Source organism: Alexandromys fortis, unplaced genomic scaffold, assembly GCF_014885135.2.
Source record: "Alexandromys fortis isolate MF-2015 unplaced genomic scaffold, M_Fortis_MF-2015_v1.1 scaffold_50, whole genome shotgun sequence".
NCBI classification, from domain to species: Eukaryota; Metazoa; Chordata; class Mammalia; order Rodentia; family Cricetidae; genus Alexandromys; species Alexandromys fortis.
In genome coordinates, this window is record NW_026067932.1 from 7,385,954 (window position 1) to 7,411,887 (window position 25,934).

The following is a 25,934-nucleotide window of genomic DNA, read 5'->3' on the forward strand; positions in this document are numbered from 1 at the left end:
ATTGATCTTGTTAGGGAGATGGGAGCTGCATGCCATCATGGAACCACGCAGGATGAAGGGCAGCTAGATCTCAGAGCAAACATTAGTGGACGCATCTAGCTTGCTGTGCCGTGGGTGTGTGCTATATGTTCCAGGGTGGGGAAGATGCCTCCCATTCTGACTGGGTAAGGGAGCCAGAGTGAGTCGTTACAACACACTGAACTGATAGCTGAGAGATGTCTATCGATTTGTAATTGTTAATTGTACTTACTGGCGAAGAGAGAGCTTTTCAAAGGATGTGGACTTGGAGTGGTACTTAAAAGTTTCTTTTTTTCTTTAACTTTTTAAAATTGTTTTTATTGAGCGATATATATATATATCCCACTCCCCTTTCTTCCTCCTAAAAGTTTCTTAACAGATTGCCAACAGGAACAAATCACCTGACAAAGGGGCTTTAACGACTGACTTGTGTTCACGAATGCATGTAGTCTGGGCACACAGGAACTTGAGAAAGTGTGCCAGCACAGCAGCGGAGCTCTCTTGGCTTTGAACACCTAGGCTCTGGCCTGCAAGTAGGGAAGGCCCCAAGGAATGCTGAGCCGGGTCATGGCTGCTGTTTGCATTGTCGTGGGTTTCAAAGTATGTTGAAATGGGACTGAAAATGGAAAACTGAGTTTCCATGGAACCCGCTGGTTTTCCTGTTGTAGCTGAGAAGGAGTAGTTACTAAGATACCGTGCTCTGCTTCTAGGTTCCTTCAGAGCAGGTCAGACCTCTGGGTGGATGCTGGCTGGCTGGCGTGTTGTGCCTGCCGTCCCTTATGTAGTTACACTGGGGCTGGAGGAAGGACTGCTGTGTGCTTTTATAAATATGTTTTATCTTTGCTTCACAGATATTTGAAAGCAAATTTGAGAGACGTTTGATTTTGGATTTTTCTGAAGTCATGTTTGCTATGAAGCAGTTTGAACAGGTAAACAAGACATTAATTTTAGGGTACTTTTTAAATATGTCATGATATAATCAAATTTGAAATTATGTCATTTCTTTTTTTTTGTTACTTTTTGAGAGGAACAGAATTAGTGCTTGCTGTTTTAGCTAGTATAATTTTAAAGCAGTTATATTCAATCATAGGTTATAGGGGCTACTTTATATGCTAAGTCATTTCAAATGCTATGTGTCCAGGTTGGACTCTAATCCCACCTCTTGGGAGCTGGAGGCAGGAAGACTTGTCAGGGTGCTTAAGGCTGTCCGGGCTGTTTAGACCCTGTCTCTAAAACCAGCACTGCATCGACAGTAGGCTAGGCTGCAGGCTGCAGGTCATTCTCCATGCACTTAGCTGACAGTAGGCTAGGCTGCAGGCATTCTCCATGCCCTGCATTGACAGCAGGCTAGGCTGCAGGTCATTCTCCATGCACTTAGCTGACAGTAGGCTAGGCTGCAGGCTGCAGGTCATTCTCCATGCACTGTGCTGACAGTAGGCTAGGTTGCAGGCTGCAGGTCATTCTCCATGCACTGCGCTGACAGTAGGCTAGGCTGCAGGCTGCAGGCATCCTCCATGCACTGCGCTGACAGCAGGCTAGGCTGCAGGCTGCAGGCATTCTCCCTCACAGTGTTCAGAGCTGCCAGGCTGTCCTCTAGCGTCTGTTGTTCATGTGGAGAACTTTGAGGCTGACTCTTTGCTGGGAACTGCTGAAATGCTGTGATCTCTCTGCCCCGTTAATGAGCATCAACCCCATCTTTGTCTTCAGCTGTTTCTACCAAGCTTTCTCTGCTACATTGAGACTTGTTTTTTGATGGACGACTCTGTAGTCTCCGACGAAGCACTGGCCATTTTAGCCAAGCTTATTCTGAATAAAGCTGCTCCGCCCACTGCTGGTTCCATGGCCATTGAGAAATACCCTCTGGATTTCTCACAACAGGCTGTGGGGTAAGTTCTGAGTCCATTCCCTGTGGTAAGATTATCCATTTCTAATAATTGAATGTTTGCGTGTACAGCCCAGGATGAAGATCTTATGTGTTCTCTTGAAGGATGTCCGTGACAGAGTGTTGTGCCTGTGCACACGTTGATTCGGAAGATTGCAGTTTACTAGGTTTAAAATGGTGTTGTGCATGTGAGTGTGGAGAATGTGAGTGTGAGCAAATCTGTTAGCTGTGTTTATCTCAGAGGGTGATTAGCTGGGCGGTGGTGGCACACACCTTTAATCTCAGCACCTGGAAGGCAGAGGCAAGGGAATCTCTGTGAGTTCTAGGCCAGCCAGGTCTACAAAGCCAGTTCCAGAATAGCCAGGGTTGTTAAACACAGAAACCCTGTGTCATAAAATCAAAAAAGAAAAAAAGAGGTGATTAATTTTTTTACCTCTTAACATCTTTTTATATATGTTTATATATTTATAGTATGTATTTATATTTAACATCTTTTATTTTTACATCTCTGTGTAAGATATGGTAACATCTTTCATAATCTGCTGAGATTAGAACTGAACACAACTGTGCAGCCTCGCTCACACCCCTCAGTGCGCGTGCTCACGCTCCTCAGTGTACACTCCCCTGAGCACTGTCCACATGTAGGCCTCTGGGTCTGCACAGGTGATCCATCACTCAGCAGACTTTCACCACACCTGGAGGCACAGAAGTGCTCGTCCTTGCCCCTTTCTGCTCTCCAGTTTTTAAGAATTCAGAGACAGTTGCATCGTTTCTCCCTCCAGCCTCTTCCCTTCCCCTACTCACTTCACAGTTGGTGGCACACCCATAGCCGTGCTCACACTTCATCCTAGCCCTGTGCTCGCATGCGGCACTCCCGTTTTATACGCACGCATGTCGCTGTGAGCGTGTCCTATGAGAACTGCGCCGTGTTCCCTCTGCGGTTGGCTGCTTTCTCACCTAGCACAGTTCCTTTGAGATTCTCTCCGTTGCCCTGTCAGTGACCTCGCTCCTTTGCTCCCGAGGAGGATTCCCCAGTAAGAACGGGCACTTGTTTCCTCATACACACGTGGAGGAACAGTTAGTTATTTCTCTTGCTTGGCCATTGCACAGTAAGCTATTGTGAACAAACGAATGTTGTTTTCAACTCTGTAAATATCCCAAAGTCGAATTTGGGGGTTTATGATCAGTATAAATTATAATCCACTTCTTGTAAATAGCTGTGAAGGCGTGGTTTTGAAGAAGCAAATACAGTTTGTTTTTTCATGATAGAAACAACAGTTCTATAACACATCTTGAAAACATAAAAAGTGCTTTTTGATTTTGTTTTTGTTTTTGTTTTTGAGACAGAACTCACTATGTAGCTCGCTCCTCCCTCCCTCCCTCCCTCCCTCCCTTCCTCCCTCCCTCCCTCCCTCCCTCCCTCCCTCCCTCCCGTGTCATATGAAGTATGTAACTCATTCTGCATTAACTGTTGTGTCGAGCCCGAGGTTTAGGCCTGCTGGCTGCCGACTCACTCTGGCAGTGTTTGTTGAAGGCTGTGGTGCTGCCCTTGTACCTGTGTCACAAGTCACCCAGGCCTGTTTCCGGCCTGTGTGGTCCACAGTCTCCTCTGTTCTGCCGTTGTATGAGAGCTGTCTTAAAAGGCCATGGCTGGCTCTTTACTTTTTCTATGAAGTGGGGTGTGACCTCTCTGCCAGGTCAGAGGATAGCTTTTGTGAGTAGGGTTTTTCCTTCTGCTCTGTGGGCTCTGGGACTGAAACCCAGGTCACCGAGTTTGGCAGCAAGTGCCTTTCCCTGCTGAGCTGCCCCACTGGCCCCATTCCTCTGTTTGCATACTTTGTGTTTGATGGAGTGGCTGTACCTGTTGCCACTCTTGTGGTTTGCTCTGAGACACTAGGGTCAGTGGATGGGGTTCTCTGAGTTTGTGCTAACTACTTGGCTTTGAACCTGGCTGCCTGCTCTGGGTGAGGAGTTTGTCCCCACAGCCACACCCACAACATTTAGTTTTGAATTAGCACTTGGGGTCTGGGGAGACTTGCCTCCTTAAAACCTGCATTCATCTCCTATTCGGGAAGTGGTTTCTCTGTCAAATGTGACTGAGCAGAGCCCTGTTGTCTGTACCTGAGTCTGGCTCCTGAGATGTGGGCAATGAGTAACCTTGGAGAATCATTTCCTTGGGTCTTCTGTCTTGATTTCACAACCCACAGCCAGTCTCCAGCAGGCACATTCTTGCAAGTGACCAGAACTCTGGGTTCTGTGCCATGGAGCTTTGTTCTTGTCTTCCCCTCAGGGAAGCCAAGGGATTGATGAGGTCGCTTGTCACACCTCACAGTTCTTTAATCCTCCTGAAAAAAGTACAAAGTAAAAATATTACATCCTTCAATCTAAAGCTAGTGCAACGACTTCGACATCGCTCTCTGAGAAAACATCCCCACCCCCACCGCACCAGATGCAGTCTAACTCTTCCTGTGGAGGGTTTTTGAGTACTAGTTTGAGCTGAGAATGGTGACATATGTTTGCACACAGACACTTGTACACTCTACTAGAATCCAAACAAGGTGGTGTCAAGATCAGTCTTGCAATTACAGGCCAACCTAAGCAACACTGTGAGTTTGAGGTGAGCCTGGGATCCATAGTTAGACCCTGTCTCTGAAACTTCATAGTTTCCGTACTGTCCAGACGTCCACCTCCCAGAACCAGCAGGAGAAAATGGATGTGAGTACGCTTGTCTGGAGCCTCATGTAGCGCTGCAGGCAATGGGTGTAACTGAATGAGAGAAGCCCACATAGTTGAGGAAATAATGTTGCTGTGGAGAGGGCCTGGTGAGGCAGTGAGCAAGGAGGGGGAGAGAGGCCCTGGCCTTGCTGGATTTACTGCAGCTGTGGAGAGGACTGAGCCTTGTAAGGCCTGCGTTCAAGACTCGGGCGAGGAGGGCAGTTAGCTGTAGGACAGACTCAGGCGAGGAGGGAAGTTAGCTGTAGGACAGTAGAGAGCAGATAATGCCTCATTTAATTGCATCATCTCAGTAGTCTATATTTTATAGATTGTCGAGGTATGCTCATTGCCCAGAAGACTAGCCAGATAGAGTGACTAGCCGGTCACTGGCCGCACATGCCTTTAATCCCAGCACTTGGGGAAAGTGACTTTTCTTTGATTCAAATAACACAAGTTATTCCAGTTTTCTATTATACAAGTTAACCGAACTGGACGTGGAGGACGAGTTCTAAGGTATATTACCTATCATTCCTATGGCTTTGCTGCAAGAGTAGAAAAGGGGTAGTTCACACATACCCAAAGACAGGTGCTGAGTCAGAAAACATCACCCAATAACCTTGTGCCACGTTAAAGTCAGAGAACTGTCGATCATAATTGATTGTGATTAAAGTGACATTTGCCATTTTTACTGTGGTAACTTTGACATCATTCTTCATTTGGAAAACAGTGACATTCATATAAAAACAAAACAGGCGGTCTTCCATTGCAGTGGTTCATGCCTGTGATGCCAGCAGCACTCAAGGCAGGAGACAGGAGGATTGCCACAAGTTCAAGGGCAGCCAAGTTCCAAGCTAGTGAAGACTCATAGCTATATTCTGTCTCAAGTAAATAAGAAATGGGGGGCAGAGGCAGTCGGGTTGTTCCAGTCCCTAGGAGCTCTGCACAGCAGTGCCCAGAACTCGAAAGGCCTTGGTCTAAGTTAGAAATCAATTGAAACAGAGAAGCAGGTCAGGCACGTTGACGAGCCTGTAGCTGCAAGGTTTTTCTTTGCATTCCTTCCTGCATTCAAGGTGCGTCCTTTCAAACTTGTGGCCGTAGTAAATACCTGTCCATTGTTTTTACCTTCAGGTCCTACTTAAAGCAGAGGAAGACTAACTCCAAGAGAAGAAGGGAGCAGTTTCCAGTGCTAGACCATCTCTTGTCCATAGTTCAGTTACCCCCAAGTAATGACGCCAGATACCTTTCACAGTCTTGGGCAGCCCTGGTGGTATTACCTCATATCAGGTAAGAAAAGAAGCTTTAGTTTTACTGGTGTTTAACATTTCAGTTAAAATGGTAAACGTTCTTTGCCATCCTGAGAATAAGCCATTACATAGGAATTTGAGAATTTCCCTTTTTCTCTGCACATCTTGCTCAGGCCTCTTGAGAAGGAGAAAGTGCTGGCTCTCCTGTCGTGCTTCATAGAGTCGCTCTTCGTGGCTGTTGACAAGGGGAGCTTTGGGAAAGGTCAGTGACAATCAGCACTTGTTCTCTGCTTGGCCTTTCTGGCACACCCAAAGTAAATGTAAACACGTGTCATGCCAGGGACCAGCACCAACACTATTCTGCTCTAACTCCCTGCATAGAAAGTGCGTGTGGCAGGTACATGTGTTGTGTCACTTGTGCCCCATAATGTGGTGCCCCGGTCCGAGTTGCCTGAACACAAGGAAAGTCACGTATCAAGAGGGTGTTATAACATCCTCCTTCCCTTAGATACACCTGCTCCCAGCTGCTTCATTTACTCACCCGGAACCCAGCGCCTTATTCATACGTGTGTTCCTTCTGCCTGAGAACCTTCCTAAGTTCCCTTTTCAGCACTCTTTCCCATCCTCACACCGCTCAGGCCAGCTGCTTGCTGCTCTGATAAACACCATGCCCACAGTGGTGCAGGAAGGAAGAGTCTGTGTTAGCTTACACTTCCGGGCAGTACATAATGGCAGGGGAAGCTTGGCAGCAGGCAGCCAGAGAAGGAGACTGAAAGTTCTAGAACCTCCTCTAAATATCGCCACCAGTGGGGACCATGTATCTGTGGTGGGACCTCATTCTTTCTCATCCAGACCAGCACAGGTGCATCACTAGGAAGGCCTGCCTGCCTCCTGTAGGCAGGGATAGGTTGTCATACTCATAGTTACTGTTGGATTGCTGTTAACTGAATATCTTGGTGAGAACCTACTGGATATGTGACTTAATATAAATTGAAAAATATTTTGAGCATGAGAAATTTTATATACAGATAACTGAGTTTTGAAAGGTCCAGGCCTACTGTTTCAGAGAGTTCGAGTCTGCCTGATGCTGGAGGGTGCACTGTGTCCCTCAGTTGAAATGCTCAGGACCAAAAAGTACTACTTCAGGTTTTGGAATGTGTACCTGTATTTGACGGATTGAGAGCTCTAACCTGAAAATCCCAGGTCCGCCATGTGACTCTGAATCTGAGTGCACAGCACAGCCAGGCTCAGACATTAGGTTTGGGGTAGAGATCTTGACCTGAGCTAGCTTCTTGTCTCAGTCAGTGGCATGAACTTTTATTCTCTGCCTCGGACATGTGTTCACTGTAAGAAAGAGTATGTGTGACTTGGACTCTCTGTTGCTCTCTGTCACGCCCAGATGTCACTTCAAATGTGCTTCTGTAAATGGTGCTGGGGATGGGGTGCTTCATAGCCAAAAGGAAGCAATGTGTTTTTCCTTTCTTTCTGCCTTTAGGATGCTTATTTGTTCTTTGTCAAGCTGTAAACACTCTGCTGAGTTTAGAGGACTCTTCTGAACTTCTGCACCTGGTTCCTGTGGAGCGCGTGAAGAATTTAGTGTTGTAAGTAAACAACTTCCATTTGTCTTAGTGGTGAGCAAAGTATAAAAGGCTCCCATTTTTGTGGAAATCTTTACAATCAATAATATACTTGAATATTATTATTAACAGAAATCTTTCTAATCAATCTTATACCTGAATAGAGTCACACGTGGAAATTAAAAGTTGATATTATATCCTTCAACTAAAATAAGTAATTTTTGACAAACTTTAAGTATTTTAAGTATATAGTCATCTTTGAAAAGAAATACTTGATTACGTGCCTAGGATTTAGGTTATAAAGTTAAAATGCCAGCTGCATTTCTTTTAAACAGGGTCTCTCCACATAGCCTTAAAATTCATAAAGTAGATTAGGGCGGCCTTGAACTCCAAGAAATGTATCTGCCTCTGCCTGCCAACTGCTAGGATTAAAGGTGTGTGTCACCATGCCCAGCACTGCTGGATTTAAAAGGAAGAGAAAGTTATTTCATTTGATGGTGCTAAGAATGGAACCCAAGGCCCCAAGACACAGGCTCTCCACTGTGGTGTCAGCCTCCCCAGCCTAGCACCCAGTGTCAGCCTCCCCAACCTAGCACCCAGTGTCAGCCTCCCCAACCTAACACCCTAGTGTCAGCCTCCTCAACCTTTCATGACTCACTCACTCTACATGCTCCAACCTCTTCCTGGTCTGCTCCAGCGTGTTGTGACCTGCATATCTGAGGTCCTTTGCTCTATGATAAAATGGTCTGGTTTGGTTTTTCTGGCCTGCACATTTATTTTGACCAACCTCAGACTCTGGAGTAGCACTGGTTCGTTATTGAGAGGCCTGTTTTGGTTCCTGGTAGGTTGAGGCTCAGGCTGTGGCTAAGCAATGTGCTGTTCATGAGGCAGCCCCCAGCAGAGTGTTCCTACCCTGAATGCTAGTATTGTTGGGCAGCACTCCGCCTGTGGTAACCCCTCATTGGGAATAAAATCTGAAGTCCGCATCAAGCCCTCTGACTTTTTATGATCTAACTCCTGTTTCTGACATCTCCCATGTCTCCTTGTTCACTGGGCCCCAGCCGCACTGGGCTCTAATGCTCTTCTAGGTGAGAATGCATCGGAGCGGGCCTTGGCTTCACTCTTCTGCCTAGAATGCTTTTTCTTCAGATCCCCTTAATGCCCACTCTCCTGTTTTCTTCCAGTTCTATGTTCTGTGACTGCCTGTATCAAATGCACTCCACTTTGCCCGCTGCTCTCTCCTTGTTTCTTCTATACCCTCCTTCCCCGAATGTTCGTCTCCCCAGCGTTTATCACTGGTCTACTGAACTGTGCTGTGCCTGCCGTTCCCTAGAGATTTGAGTTTCAGGAAAATAAGAACTTTGTCCTTGGTTTACTTTCTATCCAGTGTCTAGGAAAACTGCCGGCCATGCTAGGTTCTCAGACCATGTCTGAATGAAGTTGGCATATGGAGGGTCTGTGGCGTGTCACAGGGAGAGTTCAGCAATGAGCTGCACTGTTCCTCACCAGCTTAGTGCCTGGCATGCAGTGAGCCCTTCACAAATTTCACGTTTCTCGGTAGGCATAGTCTTCGGAAGCTGTAACTATAAAATGATGTTGGCAAGCTCTGTAAAACTTAAAGCCTGTTGCGTTTTATATTTCCCTTATCAGCGGACATTTCTGGGTGACTTAGCGGTGTGATGGTGCAGTTGGAATCTCATAAATATCTTGTTGCAGAACATTTCCGACGGAGCCATCTGTGTTGCTGTTGGCTGATCTCTATTATCAGAGGCTAGCATTATGTGGATGCAAAGGGCCACTTTCTGAGGAGGCCTTAATGGAATTATTTCCCAAGTTACAAACAAACATTTCAACTGGTGTCTCCAAGGTAATACTGCATTGTATGTTCAGCTCGTGAGCACCTGGCTCCTCATCAAAGGTGCTGCTTTGGGATTGTGTGGGATTTCTGTGGAGCAGTGATTGCTAAACACTGGCCACAGACCCATCACAGCAAGACTGCTTAGGGTGGTCAGTAAAATTACAGGTCCTAGGGTTCTGCTCCAATTCTGTTCTGATTCAGTAGGACTGGGGTAGAAAAAAAATAGAGAAATAAAATAATTTTTCTTTAATTTCTGTACTCATAGATGGTAGTTGATTGACTAAATCTCCATTATAACAGTCTTGCATAGTGCACATTTTATGGACTAGATAATTGTGCTTGTACTAATAGGTAAACACCTATTCATATCTTACAACTTAAAACTAGAAGAATGTGTTCTTTCAAATTTTTTGTAAAGAAAAATTAAGCCAGGCATAGTGGCGCACCCCTCTAACCCCAGTAGTCAGAAGAAGGATCTCTTTGAGGCCAACCTGGTCTGTGTAGTGAGTTCCAGGACAGCTGGGGCTGCATAAGACCCTGTCTCAAAGAAGAAAAAAAGAATTTAAGATGGTTTGCCTCCTCATTCAAGTGTGTGGAAATACCCACAAGACTAAGGGGTGTGGAGCCGTGGCTGTAGCTGAGTTATGGCGTGTTGAGCGGCCTTACCCACGCGGTCTCATGCTGTCTTGAACTCAGTTACTGTTTGAATTAGGTACTGGTCGTTGTTAGATACAAGACAAGGACAGAAAAGGCCAGTTTTACTCTGATCAGTAGTAGCCCTTAGGTCTGTGAGACATGGGTCTCACCGACTGCTCCTCGGTGTCTTCCTTCACTTACACTCTGCGATTGAAATCTCCCCTGTACTTTGTCTAGATCCGGCTCTTGACAATTAGGATCCTAAATCATTTTGACATCCGGCTTCCAGCTTCAGTGGAGGTATTGTAATTATTAGAGTGGATAGTTTAAGACAAACATAATTTACACATTTTTGTAAATTTTCAAAATGGTATCTTTGCTATGTAACTATATATGGCTAAACTATATAAATATTTATAGTAAAAGTTGGTATTCTTGGAATCCATATTTTTGCCTACCACTAAGTCTACTAAATGTTCTTCCAAATCTTGTGGGTAGCATACATGGTGGGAGCTTGTGTTAGATGGAGTCTTCCCTGTTATCGGTGCCTCTGGTTTTACCTCTTTCTTTAGAAGTGTAAATAGTGCCCACAGTTTAGACTCTTACTGATTCCTCTGATGACGGAAGTGGGTTAGTTAACATTTCCAAGTGTCTTACTCAGCACCGCAGTGAGCGCCCTTAGATGGATATTTTCATGTGTAGAACTGTTTCCATGATGCAAGTAGTAGAAATGGAATTGCACCGTGAGAATATATATACTGTGTGTGTGTGTGTCTGTCTGTCTGTCTGTCTGTCTGTCTGTCTGTCTGTCTGTAATAGTAGATAGGTAGGTAGCTAGCTATATAGGTAGGTAGGTAGATAGATAGGTAGTAGATGCTAGGTAGTAGTCATTTGGAATCCTTTAGACAATTTCCCATTTACTCTGTATGTGTATGCACATACATTTAGTGCACATGAATGTGGAGGCCAGAGGTTGATGTTGGGTGTTTTCTATTGTTCTCTACTTTATTTTTTAATTTAAAATATAATTATATCACTTACTCTCTCTTACCTCTCCCATGCCCCCCACCACTTCCTAGTCTTTATTGTTAAATATATTTAAGTATGAATAGATTTATAAGTATAACTGCTAAGTCCATTTACTGTCGTTTGTATGTATATGTGTTTAGAGCTAATTTAAAAAATTATTTTTTTTAAATTTTAAGTTACTGTATATTATATTTATCCATATGGATGTTTTGCATAGATGTATATCTGTATACTGTGTGCATGCCTGTTGCCCAAGCAGTCCAGAAGAGGGCATCAGATTTCCTGGGCTGGAGATACAGACAGGTTATGAGTCAGGTGCTGGGAATTGAGCATTGTCCTCCAGAAGAGCAGCCAGCTCTTAACTGCTGAGCCACCTCACCTTTCTGAGACAAGGTCTCCCTCCCTCTGACTAGCCAGGCTGACTGACCCCTGAGCTCCAGGAGTCTGCCCTTCTCTAACATATTCTAAGTTGAGTTTTTTTTTGTTTGTTTTGTTTTTCTTTTCTAAAACCTTAAAGCTAAGCTGAGCATAATAATGCACACATTTAATCCTAGAATTTAGGAGGTAAGAAGTGGGTGAATCTCTATAAGTTTGCAGTCAGCCTGAACTGCATAAGGAGTTCCAGACCAGCCAGGACTCTCTCAGAAAACCACATGTCTAGCCATGCTTCAATCCCTTTTGGGGTCAGGGTCCTGACCTGCCTTGGCTTCTGTCTGCCTCTGCAGGACGATGGGCTCTCGGAGCGGCAGTCAGCCTTCGCCATCCTGCGCCAGGCAGAGCTGGTGCCAGCAACTGTGAGCGACTACAGAGAGAAGCTGCTCCACTTGAGAAAGCTGCGGCACGACGTCGTGCAGGACGCAGTCCCTCCGGGACCACTGCAGGAGGTAAGAGTGGTGTCTGTCTGTCTTTCTTTAAAGTTGTTTCTTAAATTATGTTTTAAATCTTATTTTGGCGATCATACCAGATAGTTTTCAATAATGAAAATGTTGTCATTGTAAGTAAGGCGAACGTTGCTTCTCTTCCATGCTTTGTGTTAAGTTGTTCTCTCAGCCTATGAAATCAGGTGGTGTCCTTTTGTGTGTGTGAAGGCCTGACACAGCGACCATCATTTTGTGTGCTTTGCTGTGGCTGCTACTCCAACAGCTCGTTTCCCTTGGGTTTCTTTTGTTTCTTACCTAGCTATAGCACGTGAGCATTTCAAAATGTAGTGCTTCACTTTCAGCAGTTGTCTGGCTTCAAGGGCCTCCCCCCTTCCCCCCCCCAAAAAAAAAGGAAAGAAAAAGAAAGGGAAGTTGTTTTGTTGACAGAATAGTTCTAAAATGTTGGTTCTGTCCTTTAAAGGATGTCCTACAGGGTAGAGTGTGATTGGTGGGATGGGTTAGGTTGCAGAAATGTGAAGCAGAGCGGACTCTGGCCCTTGACATCCCCACACCAGCTTAAGTAGTGATTTATCATGATTATCAAGTGAAGAAAGGTTGGCACCACCATTTCCTTGTTTGTGAATTAGGAAAACAATAGACTGTGCTCCACTGTGGCCAAAGGAATTGTGTGAGATAAACTTAAAATCCCAGTATAAAATATGCTACCATCTAAGCACGTTATGGTAACTATTATGGTTGTTAACACTAATTAATTATGTTAAGCTTTCATCAAACATTATATTGACTAATAATGACCTGGGTGCTGGTGATAAACATCACAGTGAAAGTCCAGCCTCTGCCTTCAAAGGGCGATGTCATGGGCAAGGACTAGGGGACCTTCCAACCACAGGGAGCATGCCCTTTGGTACCTGCTCAAGAGTGTGACACTTCTCAGATTTCTAGAAGGGCAAGGTTTGGCCTAGTCTTGAAGGAGACGATAATGTCCCATTGTAGCGGAAGAGCTGCAAAGGAAGCCAAGGTTACCCAGGGAAACTGCAGGTGGATGTGCGCCCAAGGCTCGGGGCATACTGATTCCATATTCCACATTGATGTCACAGATGGACGCTTCCCTCGCCCCAGCCGTCCTGCTGTCTTTGATAGGTGATTGCTTTGCTCATTGATTATCTGTGGGTCACAATACTGGCCTTCTTTCCATCCAGAAGTTAGAGTTGTACATTTTTTGAGGGATTTAGGTCTTCTCTTAGTCATCTGAGCACAGCACCCTGCTCCATGGAGTCGGCTTTCAGTGGATAGTGTTCTGTGTGATCTCTCCTGGGAAGAGAATCTCATCATTTTCTTTATTATGTTATTAAAACAAAATGACTAAAAACATAGGAAAGATTTTATAGACGACATATTCTAGACATTGTCCTAAAAGACAGATGCCCACTAAACCCATTGAAAGTAGACTAGGAAAACATGGTCCCCTTCCCGTATCAAGACCATTGCGTGTTCTAATGGTCTCTGTGGCTGGGTTTGAGGATTCAGAGGATGGCCATGAAGCAGGGAAGAGTCAGAGCAGTCACACTTTGCGTTGCCTGTAAAATACACAGAAGACTCTAAGAATGAAATACTCGTCGTAGTTCATCCGCATTTCTGCCCTGGGGGGGGAAGAGTCAGAGCAGTCACACTTTGCGTTGCCTGTAAAATACACAGAAGACTCTAAGAATGAAATACTCGTCGTAGTTCATCCGCATTTCTGCCCTGGGCATTCAAGAAAGGACAAGTCGCCTGTTATTTTCTTGAGTCTCTTCCTTGAGAGAGAACATTTGAAAGTCACGTGCTGAATTTAGGCACTGCACACGCAGAAGGACAGGGAATGGCAGGCAAGGCGTGCTGCTCAGCAGAGAAGAAAGCTCAGGCAGTGAGCTCCACCTTTGCTCCAGATCACATGGCGCCTCGCTGGCAGGACGGACTCAGCCGCGGTTCGGGATCGCTGCCCATGCTTGCTTCTGTGCACAGCTGCCTCGGTCGACAGCTCATGTAGTTCCATTCAGAACTCTAAGAACAAGTTCATGCTAAGGAAGTAGCTTATGCAAAGAGCCCGGTGTACTTGGTAGTTCATGACTTGCCTTTCCATCTATATTCTTCCTACACGTAAGCTCATTCGGTTCTCACAGCAAAGCGTGGGCAGCGTCAGTCCTCTTTACAAGTGAGAAAGCAGACTCGCTGGCTCCTGATGAGGTGGGGCACATGTCAGGTGCAGTGCTCTTCACCACTCCTCCTGCTGCTGCACATTGTGGACTGAGCGAATGAAAGCGTTCCTCTTCCATCTAGTGCTGTGCTTTGCTACTTTAAATGTTAGCGTCCTCTACATGTCATTTGGAACAGGGATGGCAGCTGGAACCTGTGCCAACATTCCTCCTCCCCCAAATTAAAACAAAAATCTGCCATTCTCCATGATGGCTTCCTAGAAAATCAGGTGTTGGTGATGTAAGTGCTGTTCAAAGTTGACCGAGAAGGCTTCAGACCCCCACTGGATTCTCTGGAAGTTCAGTTTCAACAATTCAGACATCTGGCCAGGCATGGAGGCGCACATCTCCCGCATTTGGGAGGCAGAGGCAGGTGGATCTCTGAGATTGAGGCCAGCCTGGCTACAGGATGAGTTCCAAGACAGCCAGGGCTATGTAAAGAGACCCTTAAAAGACAAAACAAAACAAAACAAAAACCCAGGAAGTCAAGCATCTGCTGTACAGAAGGCTTGCTTCCCTAGTACCACATTTTTGTTGTTGTTGTTGGTTTTGTTGTCGTTGTTCTTCTGTGTCCACACTTCACTAATGCTTGATGCTCCCTAGCTCCTGTCGGTGTTTGTTAGGATGGGATCTCACTCCCAGTTAGACTCGACTTTGCCAGTGAATGTCAAAAATGAGCTTGAATTCCATGCTCTAATGAATATGAGTAGGATTTTAGGAGATGAGAAAGATTATGAAACACTCAGTTCTGGGCTAGTCTCAAGAGCCTTTGTTTGCTCTTGGCGCAGGCTTCTTCCTAACCTTCACTCTGTCGTCTGTGCTGGCCTGTCACGTGTTTACTAAGCCCGTCTCTTGGACTTGCAGGTGCCACTCCGCTATCTGTTCGCCATGCTCTACGTCAACTTCAGTGCCCTCTGGGACCCTGTTATTGAGCTCATAAGGTAAGCGTGGCTGTGGATGGGGATGTGTTCCATCTAGGGATGACTTACGTGCACGTGACACAGCACAGAGGAGAAGGACGCTCTCCAGGGCCTGGTTGTTGGCAGTTTAGGTGTGTATGTATTTCTGTGCATGTAAATAATTGCGGGCTTCTCTTTTTATTTTACACGAGACTGTTTATATGATGAAAAGGTACATTTTTACATATTAGATAACTGAACCGTACTATAAAAATACAAACTTCTAAAACCCTTGCTGTCTTACATGCATGCGCGCGCACACACACACAGATCCCTTTAGCTCCAACAGATAATTTTAATAGTAACAGAAAATAGCATGCGCTAGGACTGAGATGTAGAAATCTGTCCTTTTACAAATGTTTGTCCTTCACACTTTACTCTGGCTGTTTGTCAGACTGGAAATATGGCATGTGTCTTGCCTTTCTGGATCCTATTAGCTCTTACTTGACAGAAGCAGAATAAACAAATCCCTTTCCAATTTTAAACCAATTTGCTTGCTTTTACTCCCTCTCAGAGCCGTCAAACAAGTGTAGTGAAAATAAATGGCTTTTGACTTCAACCAGGTTTTTTTTTTTGTTCTGTACTTTCAAAAGATAAGAAGTGACATATTTGTAATCAATGGTCCATTATCACAAATGTTGACTCCTAAATGCTTTTAAAGTCTCTTCATAGTGGCTGGGCTATTTCACTGTCGGAGACTGTTTTCCGTGTATAATATGCAACATAGGTATTTCTAGTTTCTTGTGTACAGTTTATGTATATTAGGAAGTTCATGGGAAGGTGCACACCTTTAATCCCAGTGTCCAGGAGGCTAAGGCAGAGAGGATCACGGAATTTAAGCTAGCCTGGGCTACGTTGCTATATGCCCCATGAAACAGGATTAGAGAGAAGGGAGTGGAGAGGAAGATGAGGAGAGAAGGAAAAAGAAAGGGACATTAGTGACAGGGCAGAGAGCATTAGAGATTATTAAGGTCTTTAAGCTGTAACAACAATTAAAACCAAAAATAACCCGATATGATTCATTTCGTGTCTCATCATTAAGTTCTGAAAAGTCCTGTTTGAGACAGATTCTAAATGTGTAGCCCTGGCTGTCCTGGACTAGCTATGAGGACCAGCTTGGCCTCAGACTAACGCAGCTCCTGCCTCTGCCTCCCAAGTGATGGGATTAGAGGTGTGCACCATCCTCTGCTGGGAAGTGTATTTCAGATAGGGAATTAGCTGCAGAGAAACAGACGTTCTTAACTCTGAGTGCAACGGTTGTTTCTTCTCCTCATGGGACCTGCCTCATATACTGTGTTTCTTAGCCTTGTCACCTTGATGTAGCCTAGAGTCACCCGAAGAGGGTGTCACTGTGTGATGTTCTTCATCGGGTTGGTCTGAGGACTTGTCTTGATTGATAGTTAATGTGGGAGAACCCAGCCCACTGTGGGCAGCACAGTCCCTAGGTAGGTGGCCTTGAGCTGTATAAAAAGCCAGCTGAAGGTAAGCCCGGGAGTAAGGCAGCAAAACAGCACTGCTCTGTGGTTCCTACCTCTAGGGTCGTGCTTTGAGTTCCTGCCCTGACTTCCGTCAGTGAACTGTGACCTGGAAGTGTAACTCAAGTAAACATTTTCCCCCCCAAGTTGCTTCTGGTTATGGTTCTGGTTATGCTTCTGGTTGTCATACCAACAAGGCGGAAAAGGAGGATATAACGCTCCATTTCCATTACTGTGTCTTAACACTAGTCTTCTAAGGTGCGGAAATTCACGCCTGTGTCCTAGCGCTCAGTGGTGGGGCCAGCAGATTGTGGGTTTGGGGTGTCGTAGTGGGCTCTAGGCCAACTTAGACAGCATAGAAAGACTAACTCAAGGCACCTTCAACAACAAAGCTAAATAGCCTTATATATATCTACTTACATTATTAAAAAATATTCTGTAGTCATTTATGGATATAAAAATAATTTCTGTGGGTTGGCAAGAAGGCTCAATAGGTAAAAGGTCTCACACAAACCCCATAACATGAGTTCAATCCTAGGGTCCCACAGTAGAAGGAGAAAACCAAAGTGCCTGAATCACTGATTCCTCTGGTCCACGCTCACTAATACCCATCCTATGCACAGTCACGTATAATGATAAAGTAAAATAAACAGTTTGTGTGATGTAGGCAGTATAGACACTATGGAAACGTGTGGAATTTATTTTAGCCTCATGTTGATGGCTAATCAGATTAACTTTTAATCCTTGTACATTTTTCTCGTGGGCTGACACTGAAGACCGTGTATCGTGTGTTCTATTTTTTTCTTAGTTCTCATGCCCATGGGATGGAAAACAAGCAGTTCTGGAGTGTCTGCTATGAACATCTTGAAAAGGCAGCCTTGCATGCTGGTATGAGCAGGAGTCTCGAGGGCTGGGGGCACCAGTGCTTACCTAAGTGTTTAATTTTTACTGTGGTTTGTGCATGAAGCGGGGGAGCATGAGAAGCGTGTTCTCTCTGGTGAAGTTCTGAGATGACTGCTCTTTCCTGAGTCCTGGAAACAAGTGTCCAGTCTGAGGACAAGTCTGTGATCCATGGACGTTAAGTTGACATTTTTCTCTTGCAGAGAAAGAACTGCAGAAGGATGTGGGAGACGAGGAGCAGTCCACTGGAGATGGAGGGGAGCCAACCCAAGAAGGGGATGTTGGCTCTCTCTACCAGCAACAGTTAACACTGAGAACCAGCTGTCAGGAGCGACTAGACCATACCAACTTTCGATTCTTGCTCTGGCGAGCTCTGGCCAAATTTCCAGAGAGAGTTGAGCCAAGGTCCAGGGAACTCTCCCCACTGTTCTTGAGGTTTATCACGTAAGTACCTAGGACCATGTCCCTGGCACAGTGTGTGTGTGTGGGGGGGGGGGTATGAGCTCCTCCAGCAACTGTGAACTTTGTACATCTGTCATGTTTCAAGCCCTTGTCGTGTCTGCAAAGTCCTGCCTCCTTAGGGAAACACTAAACGAGTTTTGTTCAGCACGTAGTTTATAAGAACAGCATACAATGGAGCTTGTAGAAATAGGTCAGGTTACCGCAGGAGAAGGGGCAGTGGAGTTTGCTCGGTTTACAAAGGCCTTACTATTTCTTGCCCTCTTCATTGTTTTGTTTTGTTACTTGCCTGGGGGGTAGAGTATATTTCCCGGTGACCTCACCGTGACTATGTTTTGAGCCTCTTGACGCTCAAAGGAATGTGCTCTTGCAGAGCAGTGCGAGCTTTCTGAAGCCTTGTTTTGTTTGGAGTGCCTGAGTGTGAGAGTCTTGATGGCTTTGAGATTCTAACAAGGACGTGTTGTACAGGAGAGAACTAAACATTAGTGTGTGCTCTGGTGTGCCGCATCACATACGGGGTAGGCTGAGCAGAACACAAACCACAGCATGTCCGGCTGGTCCAGGAACAGCAGGGAGGCCAGGGCGAGCACTGTAGCGTGAGCCAGAGGAAGCAGTGGAGATGGAGCAGGAACTTGGTGCCGAGGCCGTGTGATAGTGCAGTCGGCCTCTGTGGTCGGAGAAGAGGGGAGTTTGTGCAGAAGCGTGAAGGATTTGTAGATGTGTTTGAGAACAGACTATAGAATGGCGGTGGTGATTATTGTGAGGTTACAGGTGTGAGCAAGGTTCGCTGGTGGCCTGACCAAGGTTGTTGTATTAAAGACTGATTTTTTTAAAAAGAATTCCAACTTGAAAAAAAAAATTGAAAAGATTCTAGCCAGATCAGCCTGTGATTTGGAGGTAGCATAGCCTTGGTTGTAGGAACAGAAAGGAGTGGGGGAAACTGAATATCTTTCTCCAGGTTTTAGCCTGAGCAGCTAGGAAAGGCAGGTTACCATCTTAGAGACGCAGACATTGCCAGTATGTGGGGAAAACCAAGAGGTTACTTGAATTTGTGTTCAGTTCAGGATACCAAGAGTAGAAATGACCTGTAGACCCTAAGTTTAGAAGGTGACGTTGGGGGGGGGGGGAGTTGAGAACTGTCAGCAGGTGAGTGGCAGCTAAAGACTGTAGTGAGTTGCTCTACTTAAGCCAAACGGAATCTGATTAGATGAGCTGTAGAGAAAGTGAAGGAGAATGAACCCTGTGACCAAGGGGGTGCGGGGCCAGAGAGGGTGCTTCCGTTGATGGAACAGTAAACATGAATGCTCTTGTTACAGAAGATGAGGAGGGCAGAGAGGCCAGGTTGGTGGCACGTCTTCAGTCACAGCACACGGATTGGAGACAGAGGCAGGTGATGTCTGTGAGTTGGTGGCCAGCCTGGTCTAGATAGCAGGTTCCAGGTCCATTGAGGCTGAACAGTGAGAGCATTTCCTTAAAAAAGAAAAAAATGGGGACTATAGGGAGGAGAATCAGGTCAGGAAAGGTTAACGCAGACAAAACTTGCAACAGATCCGTGGTGAAAAAATAGGGTCCCCACCCCTTTTTGTGGGGTGGTTGTTTGTAGAATGAGAAAAGCGGGGTCTGGCTTTTCCCTCACACCGTGTCTTAAAGGATATGTCTGCTCTTGTGCAAGGTGGCAAGGGTAGTGTTGGTAGACTGATCGTCCCCATCCATCTAAGAGTACAGCCCTTCCTGTAAAGAGACTGTGGTATAGGGACAGAGAGCGGCCCATGGTAGACCTGGAAGGCTTAGGTACTCTCATAGAACCAAGGACTAACGTTTAAGAATAGGTGGCAGTTTTTGTTTTTTTCGAAACAGGGTATCTCTGTAGCTTTGGAGCCTGTCCTGGAACTAGAGCAGGCTGGCCTCGAACTCACAGAGATCCGCCTGCCTCTGCCTCCCGAGTGCTGGGATTAAAGGCGTGCGCCACCACCACGCCTTTAATCCAGCCAGTTTTTGTTTTATGTGCTTTTGGGTACTTGTCATTTAAAAACCATCTTTGCCTGTGACTGAAATGGAGCATTTGCCTTTCTCTCTGTCCCTGGGAGTTTCATAGTTTTAGGGCCTTTTACCTTTAGTGCACTTTTCTGTGGCGTGATGAGAGAGAGGAATCTAGTACATTCTTTTACACATGGTGTTCTTTCGCCCTGGCACCACTTATCAGCAAGACTGTCCTTTCTCCAGAGTTCTCAGCATGTCACTGAAAGGCCAGCACTGGCTGTGGGCTGGTCTGTACGCTAACACGGTGCTGTTTTGGTAAAGCAGCTTTTCAGTTTGTTAGAAAATTAGGTAATTGCTGTTGCTTTGACTGTTTGAGGTAGTCATGCTATGCTTTGAAAGGACACTGGGGAAGTAGGAAAATACAACCCTGATACTTTAATCCTTTACTTTATAGTCCGCTGTGACCAGTTGTGCTTCCAGAAACGAGGAGGCTGATTCCACTTTGGGCTAGAGTAGACTTTTCAGCAACATGGTATTGGAACAAGCAGTCTTTACAGTTAGTGATTGACCTGTCAGTGAGAGTCTAAGGAAAGAGAGCACTGGCGTAGGGGCTGGAGAGATGATCAGTGGTCCAGAGCACTGGCTGAAAGAGCCAGGGTGCAGTTCCTAGCACACATGTGCTTCACAGCCCTCTGTGACGTTAGCCCAGGGGATCCAGCACCCTCTTCTGACCTCTGTCGGTACCAGGTGCTTGTCTCCTACACAGACAGACAGACACACATGCAGACAAAGCACCCACTACCCGAATAAAATCATTTACAAATACTGCTATAGAGGCACCTTGATGAAGGCGCCGTGCGCGCGCGTGTGTGTATGTGTGTGTGTGTGTGTGTGTGTGTGTGCGCGCCTGTCTGTCTGTCCTTTCCAAAGAAGTCTCCTCCTCACTTGTGTGGTTCCCGCATGCTTCCTCTGCAGCAATGAGTATTATCCAGCAGATCTGCAGGTTGCTCCAACCCAGGATCTACGCAGGAAAAGTAGAGGAGCAGTGGCTGAGGAAGTGGAGGAGGAACCCGCTGTGGGAGAAGAGGAAGAAGTGGAGGAAGAGGCAGTGCCCACAGATGAAGCACCCCAGAGGAAAAAGACAAGACGGGCAGCAGCAAAGTGAGTTCCATCACCACTGATCCCAGAGCTGCGGCTGTAGGGGGAGCGGTGCGGCTTCTGCGTGCATGGGAAATAGCTTCCTGGAGGATGAGCATCTCACATAATTATTGGCATGCCGTGGTGCCGCTGCCGGTCTTGGGAGATTCTTGCTCTGAAATATGCTGGTGCCGGGCACTGAGAACCGGCTGTAGTGCTCTGTGACACCAGAGTTAAAGGAAGCCAGGCCCAGGGTTACACAGGTGCCCCTCACTGGGCTCTGCTGACATCAGCACTGCCCAGGCCTGCCCTGGTGTCAGTGTGTCCCAGGCAGTTGTGTGTGTGGTCCTGCATCTGTCTGCCGCCCCCTGACTCTCTTGGCACCTTGGGACTGCTGCTCTGTCAGGGAACAATTACTGACTGGTCTTTCCTGCTTTCCGCGGACCTTTAGGGGCTGAGGAACTTTCCCTGTGGCTCCTTTTAAAGATGAGACTTGCAGCCTAGAGTGCTGAGCCTCCCCTCAGGCATCCTGTTTGCAGGCCAGGCGCTGGACTCCTGGTCAGCACTTCCTTCCCTGTGACTTAGCCCCTTAGTTACTGTTTTCTTGGGCTACAATGCTTTCTAGTTCCCTTGGTTACCCATTTACTTAAATTGTTCCAAACTGTTAGAAAAAACTCTGTGTTCAGAAGCTTTTTTGAGCTTACCCAAAGATTGTCTGGATTGAGGGTCTGATCTGCCAGGCTGCTGTGACGATGAATCACAGACATCTGCAGTGTAGGAGCAGTGTTCACAGAGCACTGTACAGAACCTCTCCCTTGACAGTGTTTACGGAGCACTGTACAGAACCTCTCCCTTACAGTGTTCACAGAGCACTGTACAGAACCTCTCCCTTACAGTGTTCACAGAGCACTGTACAGAACCTCTCCCTTACAGTGTTTACGGAGCACTGTACAGAACCTCTCCCTTACAGTGTTTACAGAGCACTGTACAGAACCTCTCCCTTACAGTGTTTACAGAGCACTGCAGAGAACTACTTCCTTCTCCACAAATACTGAGGCAGAGACTCAGGAAGGACCTTCTGCAGAGGAAAGGACACCTTTGCTGCTGCAGGATGAAAGCTCGTCAGCCTTGGACAGGGAAAGGACCTATCAACTAATGGAAATAGTGTGTAAAACACGGACCCAGGAAGGTCACAGCCCGGCTACCTGTAACTCTAGTTCCTTAGTCTCTTTCCATTAGTATACTCCCTAGCAAAAGATTAGTTCTAGGTATGTGTTTGCTGAATAAATGAATAAGCCATTTTTCCAGTCACACCTTGGCCTCTCTCACCCGTGGCCCTGCACACATGCTCTTACTGCTGTCCAAGTGCCCTGGCCCCATTTCTGCTCGCTGAAAGAATCTGCTCGTACCTGGAGATGTGCTTGTGGCCACAGTTCTTCACCGAAGTCCTTCCTGTCTTTACAGTAGAAGTTATCTTACTGAGTCAGACTCACAGCTCAGCAGCCGTGCTGTGTGCTGGGATCCCTGCTCGCTCTGGCTGTTAGCACTTACAGCTTGGGAAATGAGACTTCCCCAGGACTGCGAGTGGCGTTCTCACTATAGCCGACTGCCTCACTGCACTTGGAAGTGTTCTAAAGAAACTAGGCTAAAATACTGAAAACGAAGATGGGCAGGGCACGGAAGTCAGCGGGCAGAGTGCTTGCCAAGCATGCCTCTGAGCCTGCGTTTAGGCAGCACCTCATGTTCCAAAGAAAAAGAAATTGTGAGAATTAGGTGTGTGTGGTAATTTATCTGCCACCTGTGCCCTGTGCCCAAACCTAGAATATTGCTACCAAGCACCATCATTAAAAATGTGAATGAATTGTGCCGAAGTGTGGCACACACCCACATCTTTAATCTCAGCACTCAGGAGGCAGGGGCAAGCAGATCTCTGAGTGCTAAGCCAGCCTGCTCTATACAGCAGGTTCCAGGTGGGCCCTTGAGAGAGTTGGTGTGTATGTGTGGTATTGGGGGGTGAGTGAAGGATCTGGGTGCGATCTCCGTGTATGCATGGTTCAGCTTTATGGTCTTCCTAGAGTCCATGTATCAGGAGATCACGTGGGCAGATGAGGTAGCCGCCCCTTCTCAGTCTGCTGTAGTAGATGGTGTCTTTCCCCCTGGACAGTCCTGTTAGCTTTCAGTCAGAGAACACTGCTGTTTTTCCTGATCAGTTGAATAAGCAAGAGCCATGGTCACCCGAACTCGGACCTCTGTTACCTGCCATTAGCGTCCGTGTTCTATGAGTGAGAGAAGAAGGAATCCTGTCACTTCCTTGCCTGCTGTTTGGAGCCTAAAGGAATCGGTCCCAGCTCACCTGCACTCGCCTTCTGAGAGCAGCGTTTTATCCACCTTCTCTCCAGTTCTGCTTTATTTAGCAAATCCTGAAGAGTTTCCTAGTGTGGAAATCCTGGGTTGTGAGGAGAGGCCTGCCTGAGATTCAAAGTTTCCAGAAAATAAATTCCTAATCATTAAAATTTGCTTGGGTAATTAACAGCAGGCACATGGGTGGGGTGTATGGAATGCTTGTCAGAATAAAACAGTGGGCAATGTTATTTCAAGCTGATGTTTCTTCTTTGCTACTACAGTAACCTTTTGTTTTCTTTAGGCAGTTAATTGCTCATCTGCAGGTCTTCTCTAAGTTTTCAAACCCACGGGCCTTATATCTAGAGTCCAAATTATATGAATTGTATCTTCAGGTATGTTGAGTAAACGCTCAGTGCTTTAATCCTTGCAAACTTCCTCTCCCTTTCTTTATCAGAGTAACTTGGGGTTCCGTAGCCGGGGATGGGGCCCGTTTCCACATTGGAAGTGCTGGTTTTGTTAATAGGCACACTTTAAAGAATCATCTTAATGTACAGTTTCAGATTACACTAATCTAGTTGGGCTTTAAAGTCAGCTTCAGGGCAGGGTGACTAACACTGGGTAGCTGTGTTAGCAGCAAGGACAGTAAATCACACATCGTAGAGAAGGATGAGGACTTGGATTTCTGGATCTGTTCGACGGAATGAGAGCGGATAAGGGAAATGCTGTAATTATGTTTGTCCCCAACTCTAGAAAAGATGACAGCAAAATGCAGTGCTAGAAGCAGACTGAGCAAGTGTTGGGTTGTCGCTCTAAACCCTCTGTGGAAATGACGTTTCCTCATTGGTGGGTGGTCTTCTGGTGGAGCTTCGTCTGCTCAGCAGACTTTGTCCAGGCTCGGCACACAATTCACACAGACCTTATTAGAAAGCCTGAGCTCAGAAGCCTCCTGCCAGGTAACATGGGACCACAGCCAAGTCTTCTCCAGATATCACACTGACCGTTAGCTTTATGGTATAGGACCAGCACAGAATTCAGGTCAGAGTTTCATTTCTTTTTTTTTTTTTTTTTTTTCTTTTGGTAGAGTCTTGCTATTTGTTTTGTCTTATGGTTTGTGTATGCATTGCTTCATTAACTTATTCTGTAAAACCTCATTTCTAGTTATTGCTACACCAAGATCAAACTGTGCAAAAAATAACCTTGGATTGCATAATGACCTACAAACATCCTCATATCCTCCCTTACAGGTGAGCTATGTACAAAGAAACATTACTTCCTTCACCTAGAGCCATTTCTGAAATAATACCCAAAAGACCTGAGAAATTCCCCTCTTCCAAAGTAACCGTAACCATTTCCAGGCAAGAAATGAAAACCAGAAGTATATTTGTTGGATTATTCTCTATAGATAACAACGTGGAAAAAAAATCTTAATGTAAAAATGTGTTGGGAAGTGGTAGTATTTCTCTGCTGACGTAATCACCTAAAACCTTTGTGATTACCACTCTTGTGTTGTTGCTCCTAAGCCCGGGGTTAGGGATCGGCTCTAGTTCTTCTAGCCATGTATTCCCCTCCTGAGATCTGAGGATCGTCTTGTGAGGACTGCCCTGTAGGATGGGAGCCTCAGCATGGACTGCCACGTGTGTTGCTTTCCGTTGTGCTTGCGAATGTTGCTCCTGCCGTCTGGAAAGTGCTGTGGCCCAAGTGCTGATGTGTGCATCTGTCCGCAGGGAAAACCTGCAGAGGCTGCTAGATGACCGCAGCTTTAAGGAGGAGATCGTGCATTTCAGCCTTTCCGAAGAGAGCGCCGTGGTCAGAGCCGCCCACCGGGCAGACTTGTGTCCAGTCCTCATGAGGTATTTATACTGAGTAAAATGTGAATGTAAGCCAGGCGGTGCTGGTGCACACCCTTAATCCCAGTACTTGGGAGACAGAAGCAGGCAAATTTCTTAAACTCAAGACCAGCCTCATCTACAGAGCAAGTTCCAGGAAGGTCAGGGCTACACAGAGAAAGCCTATATTGAGAAACAAAAACAAAAAACAAACAAAAAATAGTTCTAATACAGTCATGTGATTTTATTCTTTTCTTTAAGTGGGGTCTCATGTAGCCCAGGCTATCCTCAAACTCACTGAAGATGACCTCACCGTGCTTAGTTTTCTGCAGACTGGAGATCAGAACCAGGCCTTTCTTCCTGCTGGGCAAGCACTCTCCCTGCAGAGCCTTATTTCCAGCCCTGTTTTTTTCTCTTCTTTACTTGGATCTTCTGGACAGTGGCACCAAACCGCACTAATCATTCTTTATGGGCAAATAATTGGAGAACAAAGTGAAAACAAGATTCTCTGTTCTTCAAATGTTCTGGGCATGGCTCTCCTTACTATTTTGTGTGCCAAAGGAAGACGTGGTCATGAGACGCTCCTACTGTAGGCTGCGTAGCTCAGGGAGCTCAGGGATGACGTCTGTGCCAGTGTGTTACAGTCTGCACTGGCTGCCTTTTTCCCTCTGTGCAGCACCGCTTTTATTTGAAAACCTAGATAATGAAGTACCATTCTTTTTATACTTGGGTGTTTTCTGAACCATGAATGCAGTGAGTTTGACAAAAAAAAAAAAAAAAAAAA

At 46.0% G+C, this 25,934-nt stretch overlaps 1 protein-coding gene across 1 annotated transcript in view; it reads left to right on the plus strand.

The window, feature by feature from the left end:
- The window catches only part of Utp20 (UTP20 small subunit processome component), a 78,073-nt gene that overhangs the window by 8,719 nt on the left and 43,420 nt on the right, over positions 1-25,934 (plus strand). Inside the window, exons 11-25 of the mRNA XM_050145809.1 lie at positions 870-947; positions 1,726-1,904; positions 5,744-5,899; positions 6,033-6,121; positions 7,355-7,460; positions 9,153-9,303; positions 10,168-10,230; positions 11,685-11,843; positions 14,936-15,012; positions 17,314-17,393; positions 17,609-17,849; positions 20,820-21,005; positions 23,626-23,716; positions 24,483-24,568; positions 25,049-25,174. Coding sequence (XP_050001766.1) covers positions 870-947; positions 1,726-1,904; positions 5,744-5,899; positions 6,033-6,121; positions 7,355-7,460; positions 9,153-9,303; positions 10,168-10,230; positions 11,685-11,843; positions 14,936-15,012; positions 17,314-17,393; positions 17,609-17,849; positions 20,820-21,005; positions 23,626-23,716; positions 24,483-24,568; positions 25,049-25,174 — 1,868 coding nt within the window. The remainder of the gene's footprint in view (positions 1-869; positions 948-1,725; positions 1,905-5,743; positions 5,900-6,032; positions 6,122-7,354; positions 7,461-9,152; positions 9,304-10,167; positions 10,231-11,684; positions 11,844-14,935; positions 15,013-17,313; positions 17,394-17,608; positions 17,850-20,819; positions 21,006-23,625; positions 23,717-24,482; positions 24,569-25,048; positions 25,175-25,934) is intronic.